At 43.2% G+C, this 13,613-nt stretch overlaps 1 protein-coding gene across 5 annotated transcripts in view; it reads left to right on the top strand.

The window, feature by feature from the left end:
• Trpc3 (transient receptor potential cation channel subfamily C member 3) overlaps positions 1 to 13,613 on the top strand; it is a 65,396-nt gene that overhangs the window by 16,473 nt on the left and 35,310 nt on the right. For 2 of the 5 annotated variants that reach the window (XM_028764061.1, XM_028764069.1), the window contains exons 2-3: positions 1,185 to 1,956; positions 9,800 to 9,988. In XM_028764061.1, coding sequence (XP_028619894.1) covers positions 1,185 to 1,956; positions 9,800 to 9,988 — 961 coding nt within the window. Of the gene's footprint in view, positions 1 to 1,184; positions 1,957 to 9,799; positions 9,989 to 13,613 lie in introns of those variants that run through there. The other 3 variants (XM_028764093.1, XM_028764087.1, XM_028764078.1) reach the window with 2 other exon arrangements.

Raw genomic sequence — 13,613 nt, 5'->3', positions numbered from 1 at the left:
GTGTGTGTGTGTGTGTGTGTGTGTGTGTGTTTTGCTTTTTTTTGGTGGTGGTGGTTTTATTTTTTGTTTTTTGTTTGTTTGGTTGGTTTTGGGTTTTTGTTTGTTTTATTCTGTTTTTGAGGAAACATGGCCTTCTGAGTGTTCAGATTAGCAGGAGTGAGCTGAGCACCCTTTGGGCTGTAACTTCTCATTTACCCAGACTTATCAAAATTAAGATGTGGATTGAAGTCGCTGCACTCATCGGTTTCTGACATGACTTTGCTGCAGTTGGATCTCAGCTGGTGAGGCTGGCTGGAGGATTTCAGGCCACGTTGTTCTAGATCTAGGAGCTGTGCCTGTAGCTATGTTCGTTCACAAAGTAGCACTAGTGATCTTTAATCCATGGGTCAAGTCCTTTCCTTCTTGTTCAAATGGCAAATGTGTAATTTTAGTAATTAAACAACCCTTGTTATAAAGGGAGTTGTTCTCGGTAAAGTAAATGTAGATTAATGCTTGGATTTTATATTTGGTGAATGTTGTCTGGGTCATTACAAAGATGAATCCTATAAACATGAACAAATAAATAAATAAATAATAACTTCGGTGGGAAAAGGCTTCCCCTCAAGAGAAAAACTTAAAGCTAAGGCTTGCAAGGTGGTACTCAGCCTGAATACCAGGCTATATGTGTAATTTTTGTTTAATGTGCAATAACTTGAGACTTCTATTATATCCTGAAGCTTGTCAAAAATTAATCTCTACTTAATTGCGCCAGCCTGAGGCTTGGATGCTGAATGTTCACTAGACACTATATTCAGGTTTGTTTTTCTTTCTATGGTAGTAGAGGTTGAATCCAGGTCCTGGCACTTTCTTTGGCCAAGTGCTCTGTCGCTGGGCTACACAGCAGGACCAGGCTGACGCGGCAGGGTACTGGAGAGTTCATGATTGCTGGTGGTGTTTTGTTTTGTTTACATAGGTGCATGAAAATTATTTCGTTATTTTTCTAAGTGAAGGCAGAACTAATGGAATCTGCGTTTGGGAAGGGCCATGGGCTCTTCCCTGAGGCTCAGGCAGCCTGTGTTAGATGAGGAATAGGTATGGTGATTAGCCTTAGCAATTTACCTAGCCCCAGGTCTGCAGCTAGGTCTGCTGGGGGAGAAAACTATAGGCCTCAAAGTCCCACATTCTTTTGTCGCCCCACTGATCAGGTCGTCGGAGGGCAGCCCATCCAGGTGGCGCACTGCGGGGATGCGTGACAAGGGCAGGCGCCAGGCAGTGCGTGGCCCAGCCTTCATGTTCGGTGCTCGTGGGCCCAGCCTCACAGCCGAGGAAGAGCGCTTCCTGGATGCTGCGGAGTACGGCAACATCCCTGTGGTGCGCAAGATGCTAGAGGAGTCTCGCACGCTCAATGTCAACTGCGTGGACTACATGGGCCAGAACGCGCTGCAGCTGGCCGTAGGCAATGAGCATCTGGAAGTGACCGAGCTGCTGCTGAAGAAGGAGAACCTGGCGCGTATCGGTGATGCACTGCTGCTAGCCATCAGCAAGGGCTATGTGCGCATCGTGGAGGCCATCCTGGGCCACCCAGGCTTTGCGGCCAGCCGGCGCCTGACCCTCAGCCCTTGCGAGCAAGAACTGCGCGATGACGACTTCTATGCTTACGACGAGGATGGCACACGCTTCTCGCCTGACATCACACCCATCATCCTGGCTGCACATTGCCATAAATACGAGGTGGTGCATCTGCTGCTACTCAAGGGTGCACGCATTGAGCGGCCACACGACTACTTCTGTCGGTGTGCTGACTGTGCTGAGAAGCAAAGGCTTGATGCCTTCAGCCACTCGAGGTCTAGGATCAACGCCTACAAGGGACTGGCCAGCCCAGCATACTTGTCGCTGTCCAGCGAGGACCCTGTGCTCACAGCGCTGGAACTCAGCAATGAGCTGGCCAAGCTAGCCAACATAGAGAAGGAGTTCAAGGTAGGCCTGTGGAAGTCCCTGCCTGAGTCAGTTCTGCCCAGTACTTGTTAATCTGTTGGGGTTTTGTTTGTCTGTTTTTAGTTAGATCCTCACTTTATAGCTCAGGCTGGCCTCAAATTCACAGCAATCCTCCTATCTCAACCTCTCAAATGCTGCCTTTACAAGACTGTGCTACCATGTCCAGCTTCTCTCTGGTTTAGACATGGTCCTAGGGTGTCCTCATACTACAGAGCCCTTGATAGACAGGAATTCACAGCCGTCCCCCTGCTTCAGCCTCTCAAGTACTCAAGATTACAGCTATGTGCCATCATCTCTTTTTTGCAGTGCATTTTAAACTCAAAGGAATGAATGGTTTTTCCCCTCTTAGACTCACAATGGAGACATACATCACGGGATTAGCGAGCAGTTGGTCTGGTGGGCCACTCTATGTCCTGGACAAGATCAAAAGCCAGAAATTCGGTGTTCCCTTTTGCTAAAGGGAGACAGGGGCTGACAAGTCTGTCTCCTTCCTAGATTCTTCCTGTTCTGTTGCATGGTGTCACACGAGGACAGATTTACTGTTTAATCTGAACTTCCTGTCTCAAAAGGCTGCACCGTATCACTGCAATGTGGGGCTCCTCTTTCTTTTCTCCAGTGGAGTGTTAGTTTCTTTGAAGTCTTATTCATGGCCCCAAGCCTTTATATACATACATTTAGATGTAGCCATGTCCAATGCATGCTTCATGGGCTGCATGTATCCCAGGATAGCTGTGACATTTGTAATTGAAGAGCCAAGACTGGGTGCCCCTACCAGAACTAACATTTAAAGAGCAAATATAGAATACTATTGGAGCTATATTGTTAATATTAAAGGCACTTTGTTAATGGGACAAATGTCTCACCTTGAATTCCATGATCATATATTTAGAGTGGTGAGGTGTGACTTTTGGGTAACAAAGTCATCTGTGCATCAGGGAGTTTTCTGCTTTGATGGCTCTCTTTATGTTTCTTGTTTCTGTCGATCAGTATTATTTTACAAAAATTCTATATTAGTGATGGACCATGTTAAAATTTTATTCCATTGCCACCCCTCCTATGCATTTTAATGGCCCTAGCCCTTAAATCTAAGGAAAGGGGGTACTTGGCTGCTAAGATAAAACTCCGAGCTCTCTCTTCAGCAGATTTCCGCTCTCCTGTTTTCTACATGAGGAGGTGGTGGCAGCACTAGCCCCTGGATATCAGATAAGATGAGGAACAAACCTTTTCAGCATAGAGTAATACATCGGAAAGGGTATTTATTCTCTTTAGCATCCTAATACAGTTTTTCATAGTTAAGTGGGTTTTTTTCTTTCAAGAGCAATTGGCAACATAATCCAAGCTAAGGAGAATCTGTTTTCTCTGGGGTTTCAAGAGAATGGCACAAGTTAATCTGCCCACTTTCCATCCACAACAAATTCCCTCAGTGTTTGTCAACCCTCACTGTGTCTTGGTGGAGCTCCGTCCTCAGGGTAACAATCTTGTTTATCAATTCATGATTTTTTTTCTAATATAAAACTGCCCATTTTGTTGTTTAAAAAACTGGGGAAATGTAGGAAGATCAAAGAATAACAATGGATCGTGCTTGATGTCTATTCCTATATATACACCTATAATGTATTATTGAAAAGATGGGATCTCATGTAGCCCAAGCTAACCTTGAACTTGCTATGTAGCTGAGGGTTACCTTCAACTCCTGACCCCCCTCCACTTTCCAAGTGCTTGCATTACAGAGAGCACCCGTACACCAGGCCTCAAACCCATCAGATAGAGCACAGGTCGAGCAAATTTAAAGCTTCAAACTTATCAGAGAGAGTAGACAAGTACCTAGGAAAAATACTCTTAAACATCATTTCTTTATTTTTGAGATAGTCATGCAAGCATAATTCTCAATTTATTTGACATTTCAAACATCACAGAAACCTGTTTTTTTTTTATGTACTTTGTTTGATATATGTTGAAGCTCTGCAAGAGAAATTCCATAAAAGGAAATATTTTCCAAGATTATGTTTTAATAATTTACTAAAGATGGTGATGTTTGCAGTTCCACCCAGAGAAGTCTCCTCAGTGGAGCAACAGAGGAGAATTTGTTATTCATAGTTCCCCCTGAAGCCAGCAAAGCCCATATTAGTAAAGCCCAGATTAGCATCTCTTTTGCTCTGAGAACCTTCCAGAGGTGGGTAAATATCACATATGAAAAAGCAGAAGAGTCCTCCAGGTTACATACGGTAGCCGAGGATGTGCGCAAACCCTCTGTGTCTTGGATGTCCACTGTTTCAACTTACAGGGCAAGCTTGAGAGTCAGAGACCTGGGTTAGCCAGGGCAAGGCAGCTCCTCAGCAGTCGGTCTCTGGAGACCGAGAGCCACTCTGCCCTTTGTCCCCATCCTTGGCTGTGCTTGTTGGTTCTTTCTTAACCCATCCCCCTTTGCCCTCTCATCCCACACTCCTGTCTGTCAGCACTTTAGACAGTCAGAGCCCTAACCCAGCTCCACTGTGCTCCAGCAGGACAGGACAAGCTAAGCTCATCGCTGTAACCTAATTTGCCCCTCTCAGTGCTGTTCACTATAGTCTTCCCCAGAGGACTTTTCAGCTCAGAGTCCTGGCCTGAAAATAATTAGATGATGTGCTGCTCCCTGGTGAAGCACAGGGGATATTTTCCCCTCTCAGACACCTATTCCTAGCATATTATCAATGACCTGGAAGGCATAGTCTCTCACCCTCTGCACACTTCCCACAGTCCCTTGGGGCATACAGAGAACATGTGACGGTCATTGGCTCAGGAAGCTGAGCACTCAGGGTCATAGATTTAGATGAATTGATGAAGGCCAGCCCAGTGACATGTTATTAAAAGAACATTTTGGTTGTGCAAATGATGTCTGCGGCTGGTCTGAGAAATGAGGACTTGGGTTTGATCATCCACCCATCAGTGGCAAGGAAGCCTGTCATTTATTAAGATACAAGAAGACAAGTTGAAATTTTCAGATTCTAATTGAGTTGGTGATGGATGCACTTTTTTTGGTAAATAAATAAATGAATCACAAAAAGCTATTGGCCTTCCCTGTGCCTCAGTTTTTCTTTCAAAGTGGAGAACAATTTCAGTTCCTATCATAGTAGAGCTAGAAGGAAAAAGCAACATGACCTGGAGTTAGAAAGCCTTTCACAGTAGAAGAGGACACTGGGGATCGTGGAGTCACAGAGACCTCTCTGTTCACAAGTGGTACAGCAGAGACCAAGGTCACACTGACTAAACTACATCTCAGCATCCTGGATTCCAGTCCCAGATTTTATTTATTTAGGATTTATTTATTTTTACTTTATGTGTATAAGTGTTTCGCCTGTGCATGCATATATATGCACCATGCATATGCCTTGTACCCTTAGAGGCCAGAGGAGGGTGTTCGGTCCCCAGGAACTAGAGTTATATATGATTATAATCTCTGATTTAAGTGCTAGAAACCAAACTCAGGGTCCCTGGAAGAGCAGCCAGTGCTCTAAACCTCTGATTGTTCCTCTAACCTCAATCTTGGGGTTTATGTCCAAAATAACATACCTTCTGACACAGAAGCACTTCTAAGCTTCCTGACGCCTGCTAAACATGCTCTCAAAATTTAGTCCTCTCAGGACAAAGAGAAGGGAGGATTCTTCTTATGGGGAAGGTTGAGAAAATTCCAGAGGATTACACAGTTAGTACATGAGAGGAGGCTTGCCTGAGCCCAGGACGTCTGGTCTTTAGATTCTGCTTTCCCTGTGACTGTCGGTAGAGGCCTGGAGTGACATGCTGGCTTGGCATTGAACGCCAGTGTTTCTCTTTCACATAAAAAGGGTCAGCATGGAGATTAAACCATACCCGTTATAAGGAGTGCAGAGAGGCTGAGATGAAACTGGAGTGCGTTGCTCTGCCTCAGGCCTAACAGGCCCTTGGAGTTTGAGCTTCTGCTCGGGTCACCTATTAACTTTGTAAAGAGAGCCCATGTGCCGGGAAAGCACCATGAAGATGACTCAACCAAACTAAATGACAGCAACTCTGTTTGATCTGTGTTGCGAAGCCGTGAGAGACAGGAAGGAGCTCAGGGTGGCCTGGCAGACAATACCCACTTCAGCAGTAGAGGCAAGGGTGTCACTGGCCAGGGTTCTCCATCTTTCCCTGAGCACTCTGGATAGATCTAAACAGAGACTGAAGAGAGGAAACCACCACTAGCAGGTGAAGTGGTGCATGCCTTTAGTCCAGCTCCTGAGGAGACCAAGAGAAGAGGACCCTTGAGCCTCAAAGTGGGATCCATGGAAACTCCATCTACAAGACTGTATTAAGAAAGGAGTTTTATCTGGAAACATGGATTTACTACTTCTGCAAGCTATAATAAAATGCTGCATAAGCTTTCTGGAAGGGAAGGCAGATGGATGTTTAACTGACAGCCATCCTGCATAGAAACCAGAGACTGCACGTTTTATTAATTTTATCAGGAGCATGGTACCAGCTTGAATGGAGACTGAGGTCTTACTCACGTTATCTGTTCCCTTATGAGGCAATAAGGATTAACTGCTCGGTCCTTTGTCTAAATTACTGCTATCTGAAGTGGAAACTATTCCAGTCTGTGTAGCCTTTAGACGGTCTCTATCTTCTAGCTGTTTATTTTAGTTGGTGGTATGGTTTTTGCCTACCAAATCAAAGTGTTTAGGGAAGAAACTTGGAACTCCTCATATCTTCCTTTAAAGCAGTGTTTCTCAACCTTCCTAATCCAGCAAACTTTTAATACACTTCCTCATGTTATGGTGACCCCCAACTATAAAATTATTTCATTCCTACTTCACAACTGTAATTTTACTACTGCTATGATCATAATGTAAATATTTGATATGCAAGATATCTGATACACACCCTCCAAAGGGGTTGCCACCCAGAGGTTGGGAACCAGTGCATTAAAGTATGATGGTTTTTTTGAAACCTAGAAATTCTGCTGTGTGAAATATCACTTGATTATCAAGACACAGTGTCTCAAAAAGCTACAATATAAAGAATTCTATTTTCATCAAGTGCATCAATTAAAGTATGTGATTAACTCTAGTTTTTGTTTTTTTTTTTTTGTTTTGTTTTCAGACAGGGTCTGGTTATATAGCCCAGACTAGCTTCCAACTTGCCATCCTCCTGCCTCAGCTTCTCGAATGCAGGAATTATAGTGTCTGGTGTAACTTTCTCTATTGGCTAAAATTTTAGACAAAGTCACCAAGGTAGAAATGGGGTTTTCAAAAGTGAGGCACTTCCTCAGGAGATGGTCAGTGGTACCTTAACTGGATCCAATAGGCTAAAAATAGAGCCGTATTCAGAAGGTAACAGGGAGGCTGCCAACCAACCATCCATCACACCAAATAAATATGCAAATGGATTAAAGATTCACAGATTATTTTTAGCAAAGTGTTAGTTCCAGTGGCCTGGAAATGTTTCTCTCAGCTATTGATATTCTGTAACCCTGGAGAATCCAATTCCACATAATCAGCCATTTCTCTTCTTCCATTTCTGCAAGGGAAGATAGCATGCCCTTCAGCCAAACCAGAAAGAGGTCTCTCTACGGGGACCAGCCTCGGCCTCCTCTTCAGTTGTCAGTCATTCACAAACTCTGACTTGTATGGAATTGCTGGGTTTCCTTAGTTTCTGCTTCGGGGCAGGGCCTTCAACTGCATGTCTGGCAGGTTCTTGGTGCCACTGATGCCTTTGGTATTAGATCTGTGTTTGAGAAGCTATGTTTCCCAAAAGGAAAACATAGAAACTGGACAGGATTCATATAAGGTCGCTTTTCTGAATCAATCTGCTGCTTCAGAAAGTTTCCATTCTAGAAGTGGCCCTGCTTTAGCTTCAAAGTAATTACTTTTTTATAAAGAGATAAAATTTGTTTTGATTTCAGTGTTCAGCATTAGAACATGGCCATTCTCTTTTTTTTTTCTTTCATAAAACAAAATTTTGTTCATAAAACAATATTTTGTATTTTTATTAATTATTTTATTTATTTACATTCCAAATGTTACCTCCCTTTTTGGTCCCTCCTCCATGAAATCTTGACCTCATCCTCCTTCCCCTTTGCTTCTGAGAAGTGCTCCCCACCCACCCACTCCCACCTCACCCTGCTAGCATCTCCCTTCCCTGGGGCATCAAGTTTCAATAGGATTAAGCACATCCTTTCCCACTGAGGACAGACAAGGCAGTCCTCTGCTACATCTCCAGCAGGGGCCATGGACCAGCCTGTGTAGGCTCTTTGGTTGGTAGCTTAGCCTCTGGGAGCTCTAAGGAGTCTAGATTAGTTGATACTGTTGTTCTTCCTATGGAGTTGCAATCCTCTTCATCTCCTTCAGTCCTTCCCCTAACTCTTCCATAGGGGTCCCTGACCTCAGTTCAATGATTGATTGTGAGTATCTACATCTGCCTCAGTCAGCTACTGGTAGAACATCTCAGATGACAGCCATGCTAGGCTCCTGTCTATAAGCACAACATGGCATCCATAATGCCTATGAGATGGATCCCAAGTTGGGGCAGTCTCTGGATGGCCTTTCCTCGGTCTCTGCTCCATTTTTATCCCTGCATTTCCTTTAGACAGGAACAATTATGGGTCAAGAATTTTGAACATAAATAGATGGCCCCATTCCTCAAATGGGGCCATGTCTATCCACTGGAAGTCGTCTCTTTAGGTTCCATCTCCCCGATGTTGGGCATTTCAGGTAAGGCCAGCCCCATTGAGTCCTAAGAGCTTCTCACATCCCTGGTATCTGGGAATTTCTAGGGGTTCCCCCTAAAACAAAATTTTATATAGAAGAGTCCTCTTGGGTCTAATTAATTGCCTTTACAAAAGAGGAAGAAAATAAGGGAAGAAGGAAAGAGAAAGAGAGAGAGAGAGGAAGAAAAAGGAAAGTGGATGAGGAGAAGAAGGAAAATGACAAAATCCCAGTGTTGAAATCAACTCACCAATTTTCAGTGCATTGAGAGAAACCCCCAGTGTTCTGTGAGCATCACCTTCGGTGCTCTCTAGGGCTGAGATCCTGGCATTTCTGCTGATGCTGCAGGCAATAGGAGTACTTGCAGCATTAAGACGTTCAACTACAATTGTTTTTTTAATATAAACCAGTGATTTGTATGTGTGCTACATTTTTGTTAACGCTAATATTTTTTGTTGGTTTGTTGGTTTGTTTGTTTAGACAGGGTCTTAAACAGTAGCCCATGCCGACCTCAGACTCAGGTAGTCCTCGTCTTGTAAGCTATCATGTATGGCTTTTTTGGAGTAACTTTGTTTTTTGTAAAATGGTGTGATGGTATGCAACTGATGTCACAGTACTAGGTAGGTGGAACCTGGAGGATTTCTAATTTAAGGCCAGCTGTAGCTACACAGTGAATCCCAGAACAGTTCTAAACTACACAGTGAAAATTTGAAATTGATAATAATAATTGAACATATTATGGCATATTGTATACCATATAGTGTGCTGATACAAGTATACAGTGCTGAATGGGTGACTGAAGGGAATTAGCATATTGTCCTTTGACCAGTTCTGTCTGCCTCCTGGCCTCTGGCAGAACAGCTTCTATTCTGCACTTCTAAGTATTTGACTTTTTAAAGATTCCACATATAAGTAAGATTGGGTCCATATAATTTTAAGAACTTTAAGGAAACTTAGTGAAGGCAGGAGAATCCTTATGTATCTGCTTTAACCAGCCTTGTATCCAGGAAGGGGTGGCAGCTTCCTGCCCAGAGTCAGGGACACCTTTATCCACACATCTTGTCCCCAGGCGCTTGCCACTGAATGAGAGAAATTCTTGGCATTAAACACCAAACCTCTTGTTTTAGAATGACTACAGGAAGCTCTCCATGCAATGCAAAGACTTCGTAGTGGGTGTGCTAGACCTGTGTCGGGACTCTGAGGAGGTGGAAGCCATTCTGAACGGAGATCTGGAATCAGCTGAGCCCCTGGAGAGACACGGGCACAAAGCATCGCTGAGTCGTGTCAAACTTGCCATTAAGTATGAAGTCAAAAAGGTGAGTGAGCCAGTCATCTGCAGACATGAACTAATGATGCTGCAACCCAAGGGATACTTGGAAAACAAAGAAGGCAGAGAGGCTGAGGGAAGCATTGATGTAAAGTGGGAGGCCCTTGGTTCTGACCCTTCTCAAGGGTTACCCATTGTAGGACCCAGGACTTCTTGATGTCAAGGATAAGTGTCCTCTTTACTTCCATTTCCTTATATAAGAGGATTCTATGTTTTATGTATCTTGGGGGTCTAGTGTAATTTAAATGGATAAGAATAAACCGAGCAGTCTTCAAGCTGTGGATTTCAGTGCCATTAATAGTAACAGCATGGTGGCACACTTCTCTAATCCCAGCATTTAGGAAGAAGAGGCAGGAGAATCAGAAGTTCAAAGCCAGCCTCGGCTACCTAGCAAATCAGGAACCACCCTGGGCTACATGAGAGAGCCAGTGTGAAACAACAAAAATAATAAATAAATAAATAAATAATGATAATACTCCTGTTTACATGCATTTGTGAGATACCACAACATATGTTCTCTTGTTGATCCTTACTGTGAGCCTGTTATGCATCTTCCCTATAAACCAGGGAAGCTAGATGATAAGATTCTCTATAGAGGGAACAGAGTTACCAAGCTTAAATGGCAGATCTGATGACATAATACAGATGTGGAGGTAGTCATGCCAGGGCCATAAATAAAGATGACAATTATTTTTGGTATGGTTACTTGAGAAAAAAAACTGTTATGTGTGTTTTTGTTTAATAATTTTCATTGAGCTGTTAAATAATTTGTGAAATTTGTAGTTAAAATGTCATATGGTATACGCCTCAGTTTCTGGAATTGAGCAGTTTAAGTATGTTAGGTAGTAGAGGGGGGGTGTTTTGTACGTAGGAGGAGCTGACAGGGTTGGAGAGATGGCTTCGTGGCGAGCAGCCTATGTGTCTCTTCCCGAGGACCCACGTATGATTCCTAACTACCATGTTGAGTGACTCATCACTATGTGCAACTCCGGCTCCCAGGGATCCAATGCTGGATAACAACCCCCACATCCCCACACGTGTACAAATACTTTTAAAATAAACTAAGTCTTTAATAAAAGATAGAAGTTGAGAAATCATGAGGCAGCAGCTGTTGGAAGGGGCATATCTAGAGTCACCAATGGACAGCCGTGTCTTCTGTTCTTCCTTTGGTGTGATCTCATGCTTACAAGGACAGGCATCTGCAAGGAAGGGTTCAAGTTCTGATGTCACCATGGGTTCTTGACTGGCCATGGACAGCACCAAAGCCCTGAGCTTCAGTAAAGTGGGAAAATAGGAGTTGTTTGAAGATCATGAGAAATAATGTAAGCAGTTAGCACGAGGGACTCATCTGTGATGGCACACTAAATATTAGCCTACAGCATTTCCATTGTAGAAACTCATATCAGAGCAATATCTCTTAAGCAAGTTGAAGTATCAAAGACAATTTTGTGTTCCTTGTTCTAAGTCCCACCCTTAGTATATGACTAATTTCTCAGAAAAGGACTTAGCAAAGGATCCTTGGAAGCTCATAGAATTTCAAGGAAAGACAATGGGACAAGCATATATAAACCAAACATCCAGAGACCTTGCCTAGATCCAAGCCCAGAACTACCTGGTAAGGGAGTACCTGGGGTCTAATTTCGGCTCTGCTGAGTGGCCAGTGTTGGCACCTGCAGGAGGAATGTCCTGAGTCCTTGGCCAGTTGTCCTAAGACCTCTTGCAAAGCAAACCTGCCACATAACTCTGACCAATGGAACCCAAGACATAGCTTACATTCTACACACACACACACACACACACACACACACACACACACACACACACACGCATACACATTTCCACCACAGTACAGAAAACTTTCGTGTGTAACAACCATGGGATTTGGGCCAGTCATTAATGACAAGGGAAGATTTTCACTGGAAATTGAAATAAAGCAACTTGTCAAGGAACAGATCAGCTCTAAGATAATGAAATGCCCCCTCAGAGATTTCTTCCTGTGAGGTTTTTCCTTATGTTGGAGGAAAGATAATTTTGAACACGATTGATAGCAAGCCATTTTTAGAAAAGTGTCCAGACAGAGTCACGCTTCTTGCAATATGAATCTCTTTTCTTTTGGCACCTGAGAGGAGAAAATTGATTTCAGTTGTCATGGGCTTTTTATCATTCTATTGAAAGTGTCATATTAGCAGAAACAGCTCATCTGCAGAGATACTTCTGTTAGCCAGCCCACCCTGCAGAGTGATGCCTGACTTAATCTTACAAGAGTTGATGTGGGGTTGCAATGTGTGCAGTATCACAAGCAATAAATCTGTTACTGATCAACATACATAACTAAGGATTCAATGCTTATTAGGAAAGGACTTTTTGATATAATAATATTAGAAATCTTGAGGGACTATAGAGATGACTCAGAGGTTAAGAGTACTTGCTGCTTGTGAAGAGAATGCAGGTTTGGTTACCATTATTGACATGGTTGTTAGCAACTATTCATAACTGCAGCTCCAGACCAATACCCATTTCTGGTCACTGTGGGCAGACATGTGATACACTTACATACATGCAGATAAAAACACCCATAAAAACTGTTTTTAAAACAATTGTTTAAAAAATTACAGATCACTTGACAATATGCAGTTTGGAACTTCTGCACACCAGAAAAATCATCAACAGAAACTGAAGGAAAGGGGGTTAGAGAGATTCTTCAGTGATGAAGAGAATTTGATGTTCTTGCAGAGGTCCTGGGTTCAGTTCTCAACACCTACATGATGGCTTTCAACCATCTGTATACACGCACACGGTCACATACATATGTGCAGGCAAAACACTCACACACATAAAATACATAAATCTAAAAGAGCATTTTTAATTTAAAATAAGCAAAAATTTCAAACCCTGTTGTAACAAACATACCAACTAGGCACAGCAGAGCGTGCCTGTAATCCTAACACTGAAGAGACTACTGTAGGAAGACCAACAGCCCAAGGCTAGCCTGGGGGTCCATATTGAAACATGTCTCAACCCTCTCCCAAAATAAATAAATGCTAGTTCACAAATCTATTTTCCCATTCCCATCACCAGTATTTGGTGATGTCGGTGAAATCAGTGATTCTACGCTGTGCCTCTTCTGTCACAGAGATGCTTTACTCCCTTCCAGTTCTAATTATGATCACACATTTCTGCTGTTCTGTGATATGAAAGCAGAGCTCGGTCTCCCCCACACACACACCTCAAGCTGTACCTGCTTCATGGTGGGGGATGTCTATTATAGGAAATTTGATGATGGGTAGGCTATTTAGTCTGTAAAACTAGGCTACAGGAAAAAATCGTTTCTGGAGCCCCACCCAGCCAAGTGCTCCAATTCCATCCTTAACAGAAAAGAAACCTAAAAATTAGACCCTCTGCGATACACACATGTTCTGTAGAAGGTACAAAAAGGGAGAACAAGAAATAGACATGTAACTAACATAACAATGTCGTCAAAGGCAAGAGCGAAGCACCTCAAGGGTTTGGCACGGCAGTACCCACTGAGGACAGTTCAAAAGATGACGTGACATGATCGTTTGAAGTATAGGTTTATTCAGTTGTTGGGGTTCAGCTTACATCCTGTTAGACTT

The sequence above is a fragment of the Grammomys surdaster genome, unplaced genomic scaffold (genome assembly GCF_004785775.1).
Source record: "Grammomys surdaster isolate TR1022 unplaced genomic scaffold, NIH_TR_1.0 62, whole genome shotgun sequence".
Classification (NCBI taxonomy): Eukaryota; Metazoa; Chordata; class Mammalia; order Rodentia; family Muridae; genus Grammomys; species Grammomys surdaster.
The sequence above is the reverse complement of the archived record's forward strand: the minus strand, read 5'-3'. Positions and strand labels throughout refer to the sequence as shown.